This window comes from Ambystoma mexicanum, chromosome 5p (genome assembly GCF_040938575.1).
Source record: "Ambystoma mexicanum isolate Mex_15411 chromosome 5p, UKY_AmexF1_1, whole genome shotgun sequence".
Lineage (NCBI taxonomy): Eukaryota > Metazoa > Chordata > Amphibia > Caudata > Ambystomatidae > Ambystoma > Ambystoma mexicanum.
In genome coordinates this window covers 790,427,481-790,441,313 of record NC_090930.1, presented here as the reverse complement: position 1 = coordinate 790,441,313, position 13,833 = coordinate 790,427,481, and the positions used below count along the sequence as shown (strand labels likewise).

The following is a 13,833-nucleotide window of genomic DNA, read 5'->3' as shown; positions in this document are numbered from 1 at the left end:
TTGTTGTGAGCTTTGCTACACACATCTATGGACCCGGTTAATTACAAGATAGCAAACCAGCAGTTTGATCTTACGCCAACTGGCACTTTTCATTATAGCTTCCTTTTCTTTTTGTGGGAAGATGAGGACACATATTGGGATTCACTCCGGGAGCAAGATCTCTTCTTCGCAATGCAGTCTTCTTTTTTCTCAGGCGTAAGCCCTCCCATGTCAGCACCCTAAGATTTGGTGGTCGATCAGGCTGGGGATTTCGACGGGAGCTTGCCAAGCATCAACTTGCAGAGCGTTCCCTGAGAGATTTCGGATTCATGTGCTGACAGGATCTGCATTGCTCGAAGTCCTGCTCCACCCAGAGATCCCACACACAGATTTTCCATGATGGATATTTTCATGCTGCAGTCCTTGCAGCGCTTAAAACCAGATGGCTTGGGAGCCGACATGTTGGCGTCGAAAACATTTTTATTGAAAATATTTGGCGAACTGTGTTCCGAAACAATATGCTGAGCTCACGGAAAAAAGTAACTGCGGTATGAGGGAGTAGTGATGATATTTATGTACTATTAACGTCACGTCCGGAGTCGAGGCATGCATAGTTCGAGAGACAAAGTCGAACCACGCTGTGCCCCCTGTCGACATTTTTCAAGCAGCTGGCATTGAGGGGATTATCTATCGAGATAAAAAAAAATCTGTGGGAGGAAACAATCCATTGAAGTTATGTTCCAGTTTGGTATTCTACTATGTAACACATATATTCTCTTAAAATAGGTTTAGAGCTGGCAAACCAAACAGAAGTAGGAGAACCAAAGGGACGCAAGAACGTAGATACAGCAGATTTCACCTGCTTGTTCTGAGAGATTCCTGTTGCCCCAAACTCAAGTGCAGAGGCTGTGCAGCAGAAGGCATGCAGGAAGCCCGTCTTTCCCCATGTGAGTCTGATTGCCGTGGTTGCCATGCAAGGAGCATGTCAGAGACCGAGATGAGGAGCTGTTGTCAAGCTGTGGGTCTCAGGAGTGAGAGGGGCTAATTAAATGAGTGGCTGGACTGGAGACACCATCAGCGAGGAGGGGTTTGGATCCCTGTGAAGCCAGAAGCAGTAGAAGTTGTGGCAGAAGTTGTGCAACCCACAGAAAAAGGACTACAGAAGCCGGTGAGTGAAATGTGGTGTTCCGATTCCTTGCGCAAGCACTGCCGGCAACAGTATCCAGTTTCCTATTCACTGGTGCATAGTTGTAGTGTAGTTGTAGTGCATGTGCGAAATGAGCCAGAAAACATGGCGCATACGCGTGGCCATCTTGGACATTCACATCCATTTACCGCAATGAAAGCTTAAGTTCTCATGGGCTTAGCAAGTAAACATGTATTTCTGCTGTGGAGGCAAGGTCACATATTGATGTAACTGTTGAGAATAGTTGTATTGTCCACTGAAGGATAAGCCAGAAAGGGAGTCGGAGCGCTCTGCAGGTGCAGTGATAAGGGCTACTGGGAATGAAAGCAAGGAGAGAAGTTAGGTTTTTTTCCACTTCAAGCTGGAATATTCCACACTTTGCTCCTCATGTTTATTGTCTGCTCTTCGGCCGAGGGCAGCCTGGTAACCCACGAGGGGCGGGGATTGAAAGTAGCCACATAAAGAGAAGAGGTTTTCAACTTGGAACGCAGTTAGAATTTGGACCCCGGGTGATCAGTCTCGCTGAGAGGGAGGACACTCCGCTCCAGATCCCATTAGTATGAGTGATCTCTTTGCCTACCTGCTGTGGGTCTAAGCAGTGTAGTGGTGGCCGAGATGAAGGTGTCTTCTGCAACTATGCTAACAGTGATGCGCTTTTTCAATGTTTATGTATAACTGACTATGTGTTTGCTTTCTTCATGTATGTTATGAATGAATAAAAGGCCTATAAACGAGCCATTTATGCTATCATTATTACCAACGTATTATGTGTAATTCTTTGCCTACCTGAGTCCAATAACTGATTTTGCAAGGGTCTGGGGGCGTAAGCACAAGGTCTACCCACGCGGCCAAGAAAAAGAAAAACAATAGTCAGAAGCGAGGTGAAGTTGTTAGTTGAAGCATTAATAAGGGAACAATGAAAAAGTAGCACTTGCGTGTATCAGCTAATTTCTATTTACTAGCGTGAAGAAGAGCAAACACGACTGCAAAAGACTATTGTTAAACCCTTAAGAGACTGTAAACCTTATGAAGAAGTAGTCACGTCTCTCGAATTATGAAGAGTAAACGTTGCAAAGGCCATTGCTGAACATTTAACATTACTAAAACCATTGTTACATCTTTAACCTATCAAAACTACATGAAGAAGTGGTCGCATGTGCCTAATTGTGCTTTCCAAAGGAAAACTGAACAGTCGTTTCTTATAAAAGTAGTTAAGCAGTTAAGCATGGTATCTGCAATTGAAGAGAAGAGCAAGCATTGCCCAAGCCAAGAGTCTCCCCACACTAAGATTGAAAGCAGAATTTCTCAGAGCCTAAAATTGAACTATTTTGTGAACCCAATAACAGTTAAGCCTTGCCTAAGATACAAGTGTGCAAGCATTACCTGAAGCCAAGCGTGCGGCACCAAGGCTTCTGGGTAGTTACTAGCGCTAACAATTGGCCGAGAAGTGAAGGCAGAGTTGGGGAAGAGAAACTTGCTGCTTTTGAAGATTATTTGAAGTTGACACAACCTATATTGCCAAAGACAGAGAGAGAGAGAGAGAGAAGTGGGTCATAAAGGCAAAACTAGGTTGTTATTGTGGAAGATAGACAAGAAAGACAAAGAGGCTGCCCTTTTTCAAGAGAGTTATTTAGAGGAAGAGTCCCTTGCCTACTTGAAGGTGTTGAAGTCCTTTAAAGTGAATCTTCTCAAAGCCTGCCTTGAATCACAAGGTACTGAAGCTGAGGTAGTAGTCCGAAGCACTGTAGCTGCGGTTGTATATGTAGTTGTCAGTAGCCTGAACTAAGTGGAGTACTATGAGGCAAAGGAGAATGTTCCTATAGTAGTTGGAGTAAAAGTGAAGTTGCTGAAGTAGAAGCAGCAGCACTGTGAAATCATCCTGACAAATATACCTATTGTGAATCCTAATCCTGTAACTAATGACATTCGACCAAGAGCTATGTTTAACTAACAATGGTAGAAGTTGCATTTCTGTGAACTATGGCAAATGTTCCTGAAATACTAGAAGCGGTCGTGGAAGTTGACAAACCCACAGATCATCATGGCTGGGATTACCATTGGTGCTGTTCTAAGGAAGTGGAAAGTCATATTTCATCGAAGAGGAAATATTTGCTATTGTGGGAACTTTGGTTAACAAAATTATACTTTGATATTGAGACCTTAAGACTTGATTTGAGACTGTTTTACCTATAAGTATTTCCTTATATCTTTCCTTGGTTGAACATTGGAACAGAAATTTCAATGCTGGGGAAAGGAACCCACTCAGGTTATACAATGTGCCCTATACTAGCCTGGCCCTATGCTGCTTGATATTACACTGTACTAGCCAGACCCTTTATGCTGCTTGCTGCTACCCAGCAATAGCCACCATCTTGAACTAGTCTATTCCTATACCCTACACCTGCCGTTTACAGGTAATCTCCCATACCAACAGTGATATCATATCACCCATACCTAATCTGCCCACTTGCGCCCTGGCTATCCTTACCACACTTACTGCCCTATCTACAATGGCAGCTATCCACTATAGACTCCCGACAGCATGGGAACCGTCTTGCAAGACGTATACCCAGCCTCCGACCCAACAGTCATCAGAGCCCATCTCCCAGATCTATCAGAGTCAGGTCTGCCCTACTACTCTAAGAAACCTTAGCCTAGGATCTAGACTGCCTAAGCCACCATGAGCCTACCTTTCTCAAGGTCACTCCAAGACTGAACTTACACAAGTACTGCACAACCCCTCTAAAAGTAAACCTATCTGTACTCCGAAACCCTGTACTAAATCATCTGAAACCCTGATCAACATTGACCACACAAGCGTTACCATGAAAGGAACACATAACCTTAAGGGAGGCCTCATCAACGTTAGATCCTTGATAGCCCATGCCTATGAAATTGCAGAGATCATCATCTGCAACCAACTCGATTTCCTAGCAGTGACTGAAACATGGTTGCACAAAGCGGCTGGTCCAGCCCTAATGCTTGCCATTCCTCCTAACTTCACCATCTTTAGAAAGGACAGAGAAACTTCCAAAGGAGGCGGCATAGCTTTCATTTGCAGAGCCGACCTCACTATCAAAGAAATAGATCATATGACCATGCCCTCAGCAGAACTACTCTCCCTCAAACTAGGAATCTCCGCACTATTACTGTGCACCTTATCTATAGACCTCTAGGCCTACTAGGTACTTTTGAAGAAGACATAACCACCCTTCTTAACACCAATGCTAAACCGGGGACACAAATCATCCTACTTGGTGACTTCAACCTAGGATACAATGACCCTAAAGACTCTAATGCCTCAATCCTAGCCAACACAATATTGGAAGCAGGCCTCACCATCCGAAACAACGGCCCCACACATGTCAAAGGCCGCATTCTGGACTGGGTGACAGATATTAACTGCGCCTCCATCATAACGGCTATTGAACCATGCGTATGGACTGATCATCATCTGATCTTGCTGACCATCTCAGACTTACCTAAATCTAAAACAACCAAACTACCGGCACCTCCAGCCCTTACACGTTGAAAAAGAAACATAACAGTCACAAATCTCCTCCCTCTGATTCAGCACATCACTAATCATTCTAATCTTATCACCAACCCTAATTATCTGGTTGACCTGTACAACAACACTATCAACTCAGTTATAGACGTCATTGCGCCACTGAAACTAAGTAAATCTAAACCTCTTGCCCATCTTAAAATCTCCCCACTACCCTCAGCAATAGTTACAAGAAACAAATCATTCAGGCAAAAAAAGAGACCTTTAATGACAGAATTAAAAAAGCAAATTCTAACACTAGGGAAATCTTCACCATCCTCAGAGAATTAGAATCCCCCATCACACCCATAGACTCCTGCACCAAAGATAAAATCTGGTGCACCAACATTCAAAATGCCTTATGCAAAAAAATCACCTTGTTACAAGACAAAATCTCTGCCAAAAGATCCTCCATCCACAACATTGCACTCTCCACTCAAGAAGCCATCCTACAGGAACTCGCCATCAACCAAACTAAACCACACAACCAATTTAACTTTAGATCTATCTCCACTGCAGAAGCTAAGAATATATCATTACATCTCTTAAACCCTCTCGTTGTCTTGGCGACACCTGTCCAGCCCCTATTATCAAAGAAGCTGCACAAGAACTAGCCCCTTTCGTCACCTCCTTTATCAACTCATCCTTTAAATCATGCTCTGTGCCCACCAACCTCAAAGATGCCTGGATACTACCCCTCCTAAAAAAAGCCAACCTAGACCCTAATGTCCCAACGAACTACAGACCCATAATGACAGTTCCGTTCCTCCTTAAGATCTTAGATAAAGCTGCCTATCTACAGATCCAATCCTACCTAGAGATTGATAACCTACTGGGCACTAGACAATCTGGATTCAGACCGAGACATGGAACCGACACGGCCCTCTCAAAAACCAACTAGATGAGCGCAAAGACAAAGGAGACACATCCATTCTTCTACCCCTAGATCTATCAGCCGCATTTGACTTGGTAGATCACAAAATACTTTGTAACCATCTTAAATCAGCTGCCAACTTCTCCACCAAGGCCATGGCATGGATAAATTCATTCCTGGAAAATAGAACTATAAGAGTCTTTTTGCCGATCTCAGCCGCTGACCCAGTTCCCAACCGCTGTGGTGTTCCTCAGGGGTCATGCGTCTCCTCGACTTTGTATAATATTTTTACAAAGCCCCGCTTTGATATCTTGGACAAACTGGGTGTCTCATATACTAACTATGCTGACGACACCCAGATCCTCATCCCAATCCAAGGACATTACGACAAAGACACTATCCTCAAACAAAATCTACCAAATCATTCAAACTTGGATGGCCACACACGGCTTATGTCTTAACAACAATAAAACCGAGCTCTTAATCATTGGATCTACCAGCAAACTAAACAAACTCTCCCACCTATACAAATCCATCCATATTGATGGTATCAAAATCAATGTAGCCAATGAAGTCAAAATGCTAAGATTCTACTTAGACTCAGCTCTCAACCTCAACAAATAAGTTAATGCCACAGCTTCAGCAACCAGCTACACTTGCAAGCTAATTCACGCGGTTTATAGTGACATTTTCGAATGTAATAATTTCTAATGCCTTAATGTTGATTTTTTGAACCCCCCGTTTTTTTAATTGACACTTTTTTTACTAACTGAACCCAAAAAAAATATAAAATTTAAAAAATATATATTCGCCATTTTTTTCGACTTTTTTTTACATTAATGGATTCGAAATTATGCATTCGAAATTTTAACTGGATGCCAATTCACGCATGTAAACCATTTCTGTCTACGGATAGTTGCATCACCATCGCACAAGCCCTTATCCTATCTGAACTAGACTATTGTAACGCACTTTATCTAGTCACCAGCAAACACAACACCCATAAACTCCAAACTTCACAAAACAACGCCCTCAGAACAGTACTGGGCATTCCCAAAGGACAACACATATCTGACCAAAGAAGAACTGCTAACTGGCTGACCATCAATGACCGTATCAAACTTAAAACCCTGAACATTACACACAACTGTCTTAATAAGAAAGCACCCACATACTTCACTGAGAAATGTACTAGGCACACATCTGAACGCCCCATCAGAAAGGCCCAAACCAATAGTATCAGAATCCCAAATTTCAATCTGAAAAGAACTGGAGGTTCAAGCTTCCCAGTATTGGCTGCACATCTATGGAACTCTATTCCGGATCCACTTAGAGCTATTCGCTCCTTTCACATGTTCAAAACCAATGTTAAACTCTGGTTACAAACCAACGACTGCTGACACCTCTCCTCTGAACGACCGGTCTCCACTGACCTAGACACCTCTACTCTCTCAACCTGAAACACTTGTGTATGAGCACAACAGAAATAAAATATCAATATCAATATCTTCCTATGCCTTCCTCTAATCCCCCGTATGCCACTGATAACTGTAAATATATCCTAATATCCTGTATGTAATGGTAAGATATGCCTGCAACTGTAACATAAGAAATGTAAGATATTTATGTAACTGTAATTTAAGATTTTCACAAGCGCCCAGTTGCCTAACGGCCCAGTGCGCTCTATAAATAAACAAACAATACAATACAATACAATACAACGGTTATCAAGAAAAAAGAATGTTTATGTTGTTTGAATTGCCATATATTTTCTTTGTGTATTTGTTGTTTAGTGCGAGGACCATACATCCTGTGTTAAGAGTGTTTCGCTTTTACTTTGTTTAGGCAGGGAAATCCTCAGCAGATTAGGGATAGTGAGGTATTTTTGTTTCATTTATACTTTAATAAAAATTGCATGTTTTGAACATCAGTTGTCCGCCTCGCACTGCTGACCCCCTCAGAGAGGCTTGTAATGATGTACTTATTTGTTTACTTTGTTTTGTAAATGTTCTTCACCATCATCACAAATGGCTTGTGATGTGTAAACCAAAAACACCAAATGCCAGTAAGTGTTTCAACACCTGAGCATTCACACACAGATTGCACTATTGCCGGTCACAAAGAACAGTACACTAATGCAGCTCAGTACTTGATTATTTAAATCTCCCATTGGCCATCAAAATAGGATGAAATACAGGGACACTCTTGCCAAAGTTGTTATTGCCACCAACTATGACTGAAAGTAAGCATTTTAAAAGATTGTGTGCATCTGTTCATGTACATTAGCTTAAAAGTAGCACTTATGTAATTTCCTCCACTTTACATCAGAACTACTATAAAATAAACGGTATCAACTTAATTTAAAATCAGTTAAGAAATACAGAAAAAGTATATAGTTGCTTAGCTGCAGGCTGATTAAGGTATACCAATCAAACTAAGAGATAGGTTATAGTGGGTATCATACAATCACTACACATCCCATTACTGCGCATACACAAATGTCACATTTCGAGAGCCCCATTTTGCTATATATATATATATATATATATATATATATATATATATATATATAGGGTAAAGTTAATGATAAATAAGGGAGGGTATGGGGGGGTCCGGGGGGTCGCCCCCAGCATATATATGGGGCGACATGCAGTTAAAAAAAGAATGACATTTTTGTATGTACAATATAAAATGCACAGTGATCACACAGATCCGTTATAGTGCACTATTATATTAATTGGAATTAAATGATAAATGATTTCTAAAAAAACAAAAAGGTATGCACAGTTTACATGAAGAATCTTGGGAGTATGAAAGAAAAGTTTAGCAAGAGAAAGGGAGGAATGGCGAAAGAAGGAAATAATTAAACCAAAAGATTAATAACATGCACAAATACAGTATGTATTAATCTTCACTCACCCACATGCTACCTAAGCATAGACTGATGGTATATTCAGAAGATACCACTGCGAGGTGGGGTGAACTACAAAGCCAGGAAGAAAACAGCTTAGTGCACATAATTACTAGGCATATTTTTTATCATTGGGTTAATTAATAGTTGCATCACTGATTAATAAACATGAAATCTATGCAAATGGAAAAACAATATTGGAACACTTATTACCACTTGGCCCTCCCTCATTTAAGTCCTTATTCTATGACAATGAGTTACGTGCAGGAAAGTGGAAAACGAATTAGGCCCCTTCAGTGTAAAATAAAATGTTAAATCCCACTTCTGGCCTGCTTACAAATCGCCGGGCCAATAATCTTGTTTGTCTCTTTATCTTGATTCAGGAACATGCTGCAGGCTGCTCTTTATTGTCCAAGTTCATTCTTTTGATTGAATATCTGGTGTGTAGTAAAGCCTCTGCAGTCCTCTCAGATTTCCATTTTTCAGGATGGACCTGCCTCACAGGCTATTGTTTTTATTCAGGACTGGCACCGACTATATAAGCTGTACAGAGGTTGGGTATTTCCAAACTCTGTAATGTTCAGGTGTTCCCAGTCTCGGGTGTTCCTACCGTGTTTGATGTCTCTGGTCTGCAATACAGGGCGCCTTTCCCTTTACCAATTTTGTTTGCTTTCAGCATACAGGGGCAGAGGGAGCTACAACTACTTGGGTACGGTGTCTAAACCCTGCAAACAAAAGGCCAACTTTGCGGAGGCATCCATGAAGGCTGCTACCGCAAGGTCAGCCTTTTGCCTCCCCATCCTTTCCTCCAGTCCATAAATGAATTATTTTATTTTTATGTTTCAATAAATGTATTTTGTCTCTTCCTCTAGGCTACATGACAATTTGACTGCAGGACGACAACATTTCTGAATATTCTAAATGGCCAGGATGGCAAAAGATCACCAGGTTTTCGGATACTATGTCCTTGCAGGTTAGGCAGTTTGACATCTCACTTACACTTGGTTCTGCACTCTCTTTTGTAAGATAGGTACATTCTTGGTTCTAAGAGAAACTGTTTACCATTCACCCAACCTATCTTCCCTAACAGTGTTTACAGTTGCATTACTGGTTGCAATTTAGTGGCGTTGCCATGTGAAATGCTGGCCTCAACCAATGGCCAAAAACTGGTCTGGATGGAAGACTAGACAAGGGCAATGGAAAGAGGCGACAGTCTCCTTTGCAAGGTGAAATGCATATTTTGCCTTCCAATGTGTTATTCCCTTTTTCTCTTTTTGTAAGATGAATATGGCTTTCACTCTTGCATGGTCACTCTCCTAAAGGTGGTGCCCTTGCAACATTAAGCACTCCACGGCTGAGAGATGGCTTGTTATGTCATTGTTTTTTTATTCAGGTGACTTCGATTTACTTTTGGTAGTTGTACAAAATTAAATACCTCACTTATTGTGGGTTTCTTTGTGAGATCACAGATATGTTGCTCTAAAGTACACTGTGGTCTCTATACGATTTGTTGTTTGTGTAATCCTCATTTATAAGTGTTTTGCAGACTTCGCCCTTTGTTACCTGGAGATCCCCACTGCTCATAGCCAAAATGTTTCTGTGGGTTGGTGTATGAAAGTCTACAATCTCAGAGTTTGTTTTGAAGGGCTCAGGTTGGGAAATGTCCTCTTGGTTGTTTCCATGTGATTCAAACTTTGTAATTATTGAATGCCTCATCATTCTTCTATTCTTTCCTGGCACACGATTTTGCATCAAACTGCCAGCGACACGGTTTCTCGGTCGGAGGCAATGATGTCGGTCCACTGTGTGGTTTGCGGTAACAGTTCCTTTTTGGCTGCTGATTGAGGGTTTGTCCTGCAGTCCTTTCCATTCCTGGGTTTACTGTTGAACATGTATTGCATAAATGCAATGGTTGTTGAAAAACTCTTGTTGGGTTGAAGACTGGCATTGCTTGCTATTATCATAGAGTAAAAGCTCAGACGTGGAAGACGGACAAAGAGGCAATGCTCAGATTACTTATTAGTAAACAGCACCACACAGAGCCTTATTTTTCCTCATCACTGTCCTGGATAACCTGACACCTAGCCAGTGAGGCAACTAGCGCCTTCAACTGTTGGCTGACTGCCTGGGTGTTACTAACAGGTGCTTGGTCAGGTGCTTTATACCTCTGGCAGGAGGAGGGCTTATAAATTACATAGAAAGGGCTAGTGTGTTTGCAGATTTCCCAGATATGACTCACTCGTAAACTGTGCAGAGGAGTGACATGCAATCATTTTATCAGAGCAGTAGCAGAGATTTTGATTTTTTTCCTACTGCATTTATTTCCAGCAGTTGCTACAAATGAACAGCAATAACCACCCTCACGTGTTTATTTAAAACCCTTCCTCAAAACCTGTCTCGCACAGCACTTATGCACTCTCCTATAAGGAGAATATTCCTACATAATGACTTGTACACTATATGAGGGGTTCCAAGGTATGTGCTAAGTAAGTTATGCTGTTGCATTTATTCACCAACAATGTAACAGAAACATCACATATACTGATTTTACATGTTAATCATTTTGTAATCTTTATTTAAAAAAAGGAAAAAGCCACATTTAGTGCTTTTAGGATATGTCAACTATTTGAAGGAAATTAACCAATTACTTGTTTGCAAACAATCTTACAGGTGAGACCAGACAACGGATTGTTCCAGCACCAGAAAATTACAAATTTGCAAAAACACCCAACCTCACTTTTGGAAAACGTTGTTTCAAACTTCAATTTTCCAACTGGGAAAGCACACTAAAAGTGACTTACATTTAGTAACAATGTTTCTGGTAGGTTTGCACTACAAAGTGGTACTTGGGGAAGATGCCTCTAGTCTCCCATACTCCTAGCAATGGAAATACATTGCTGAATGCTCGTATAATGCAGAGGTACAACAGGAGAGCAGGGTTAACACGTATATGGGCCCAAAAGAGTAATTCTCAGAGAAGATGGAAACTATGGGTCCTAATTAGAATTCAAAATAAGCTCAGCTAAATCATAAATGTCTTCGAATAGGGGAGGCAGTTCCGAGGTCTGGACCTTATTTACATGCTTTCAGGAGAGATGAGTATGCAGTAGACTCAAGAAGATAAGTAGTTAGAAAAGTCATGTAGTTGTGAGGAAGAGGCATTCTTGGGAGCAGTAGAAGATGTGCAAAAATGGTACAAAAAATGTCTCTGATCTTATGGCCATCGAATACAATGACCACCAAACATGGTGGTGAGGCAGGTTCTACAGGAAGAAACCTACATAACCAGAGAAAAAAGGATATTGTTTTGCGTAATGTGACCTCACCGAGTATTATGTCCAGTAAGGGGCCACATTTACAATAAGAAAAAAAATAATTAGGAGGTGGCACAAAGGAGAGATACCAAACAGATCAAAGCCTGCACCTAAAATCTTATGGACCCACAAACAGACTTTATATCTGTGTACTTTGGACACTTATAGGGGTGCAGCTTTGCTGGGCATCTTGTAAGACAGGACTTCAGCTAGCTTTGCCTAGACCAGGGACCCATCTTCACTTGTAATGTGGAATTATCACCCCATCTGAAGGTGAATGCTAAAACATGTACCGATATGTAGCATATCCATTGCTGACCACACAGCTCCTGAGGAACTGCTGAAAACATCTATGATGATCGCTCCATGGAAGCCCTGTGATCGGGGATACTGCACCTAAAATGACAGTGAAGGGGAGCAATGGCTCAACGAAGATCAGCAAGTCAATGAACTCAGCGAGAGCGGCCAGAAAGTGAGGGGAGTGGGCAGACTGGAGTCAACTCCCACGCCCGAACCAACAAGCGTCTTGGTAGCAGCGTCGGATTGGCCCATCGGCCCATGGCTGAGCCGAAATCATGTATTGGGACCGGGGGCAGTTTCTGCCCACGCCTGGGCCCGTTTGGAGAAAAAAAAGAAGAAAAAAAAGAAAAAGACTAATAATCAACCAATAAAAACCTCTGTGATCTTATTGTGGGGGCACATTCAACTCTCACTAAGATTATTGGTATTTTGGGGGATACCAGAAGATTGCATCATGCATGAGGGTACAGAGACCGCCTCCTAGGTGAGAAGCATGGCATGCCTATGTTTGCAAGGCAGAGACATATACAAATGCCAATCCTTTAGACCAGGACGTGTGCAGCACGCCAACATCTGCACTTAATTGTGTGAGTTGTCAATGGAGTCGACTCCATACCCGCATTTTGAAGTTTATTTTCTGAGCCTAAGGCAGGTAGGCAGCACACTTTATGAAACACAGTCCCTTTCCTTGATGCAGACAGGATACGGTCACTGAGGACTCGAGGGGATTTGCCCAGGATCCTGGTCCTGGAACACACTTCACACAATGTGGTTAATTGGAAAGCCGGGTCAGAAATCACGCAGGCCTGACTCGCGTATCTGTAGAGGCCACTTGTACGTTTTCAGTTTCTTCTTTTCATACTACCTCGGCGCAGAACAGAAGGCCTGCTTTGTTTGGGAAAGCCTGCAAACCACGGAATCCAGTGGCTTCTCTTCTCTACAACCAAACGCTGTGTTAATTGTACGAAATAATGGTACCGAAACGTATTGTGTTGAATAATTGTTCAAATTATTTTTTTTACTCTATTCTCTCCTCCCGGGCCTTGTGTTTCCTTTGGGGCGCCGCAAACGGGACTCAAGGGCATGCTCAAACCAGGTTAGGGCTGGGCTGCAGCCTGCAAGCCTGAGCTGGCCCAGCGCACAGGGCCGCACAGTACACAGAGGTTCTCCAATTTAAGTTGCTTTCAATTTTGCAGGAAGGAACAACAAATGTGTTGCACTCGCATGCAAAGTTGAAAGCAACTTGTGCCTGAGGCAGGGGCGGGGGGGGCCCCTGGGAGCACGGGAGGGCCAATGAAAATGCAGCCTGCACAGACTCCACGCCGCCAGAGGACTCGAGGTCAAATCCGTGACGTGATTCGCTCACTCTGCCTGGAGGATATTGGGCCTTGGGCTGGTCTGCCGGGCATGATTTTGGGTGCACACTCCACAGCAAGGCAGCCACAGACAGCCGTACACTGAGCAGTCTGTGTGCAGACGGAGACGACAAGACCATCACCACACCACAGTAATAGCTAGCGCCCAGCCCCGGCACGCGCCCTGCCACACCAAGTTCTTGCTTGGGGGCCGCCGGGCAATGCAGTGGCACTGCACGTCACCTGTTGCTGCCACCTTGAGCAGCGGCCGGCCACCTATGAGAAGCTGTGACTGTGATCGGATTCCGGACCAAGTAAGTTTCCATCCAGGTCGGAGAGCAATGTGTTAAGGAAGAGTAGGACCTGG

General features: G+C 42.7%; 1 protein-coding gene across 3 annotated transcripts in view; it reads right to left on the bottom strand.

Moving 5' to 3' along the window:
- The window catches only part of GOLGA4 (golgin A4), a 2,156,782-nt gene that overhangs the window by 127,496 nt on the left and 2,015,453 nt on the right, over positions 1 to 13,833 (bottom strand). For 2 of the 3 annotated variants that reach the window (XM_069613207.1, XM_069613209.1), the window contains one exon: positions 8,506 to 8,569. The exons of the other annotated variant lie outside the window; for it this stretch is intronic. In XM_069613207.1, coding sequence (XP_069469308.1) covers positions 8,540 to 8,569 — 30 coding nt within the window. In that variant the 3' untranslated portion in view covers positions 8,506 to 8,539. The remainder of the gene's footprint in view (positions 1 to 8,505; positions 8,570 to 13,833) is intronic. 3 annotated transcript variants of the gene reach the window in all.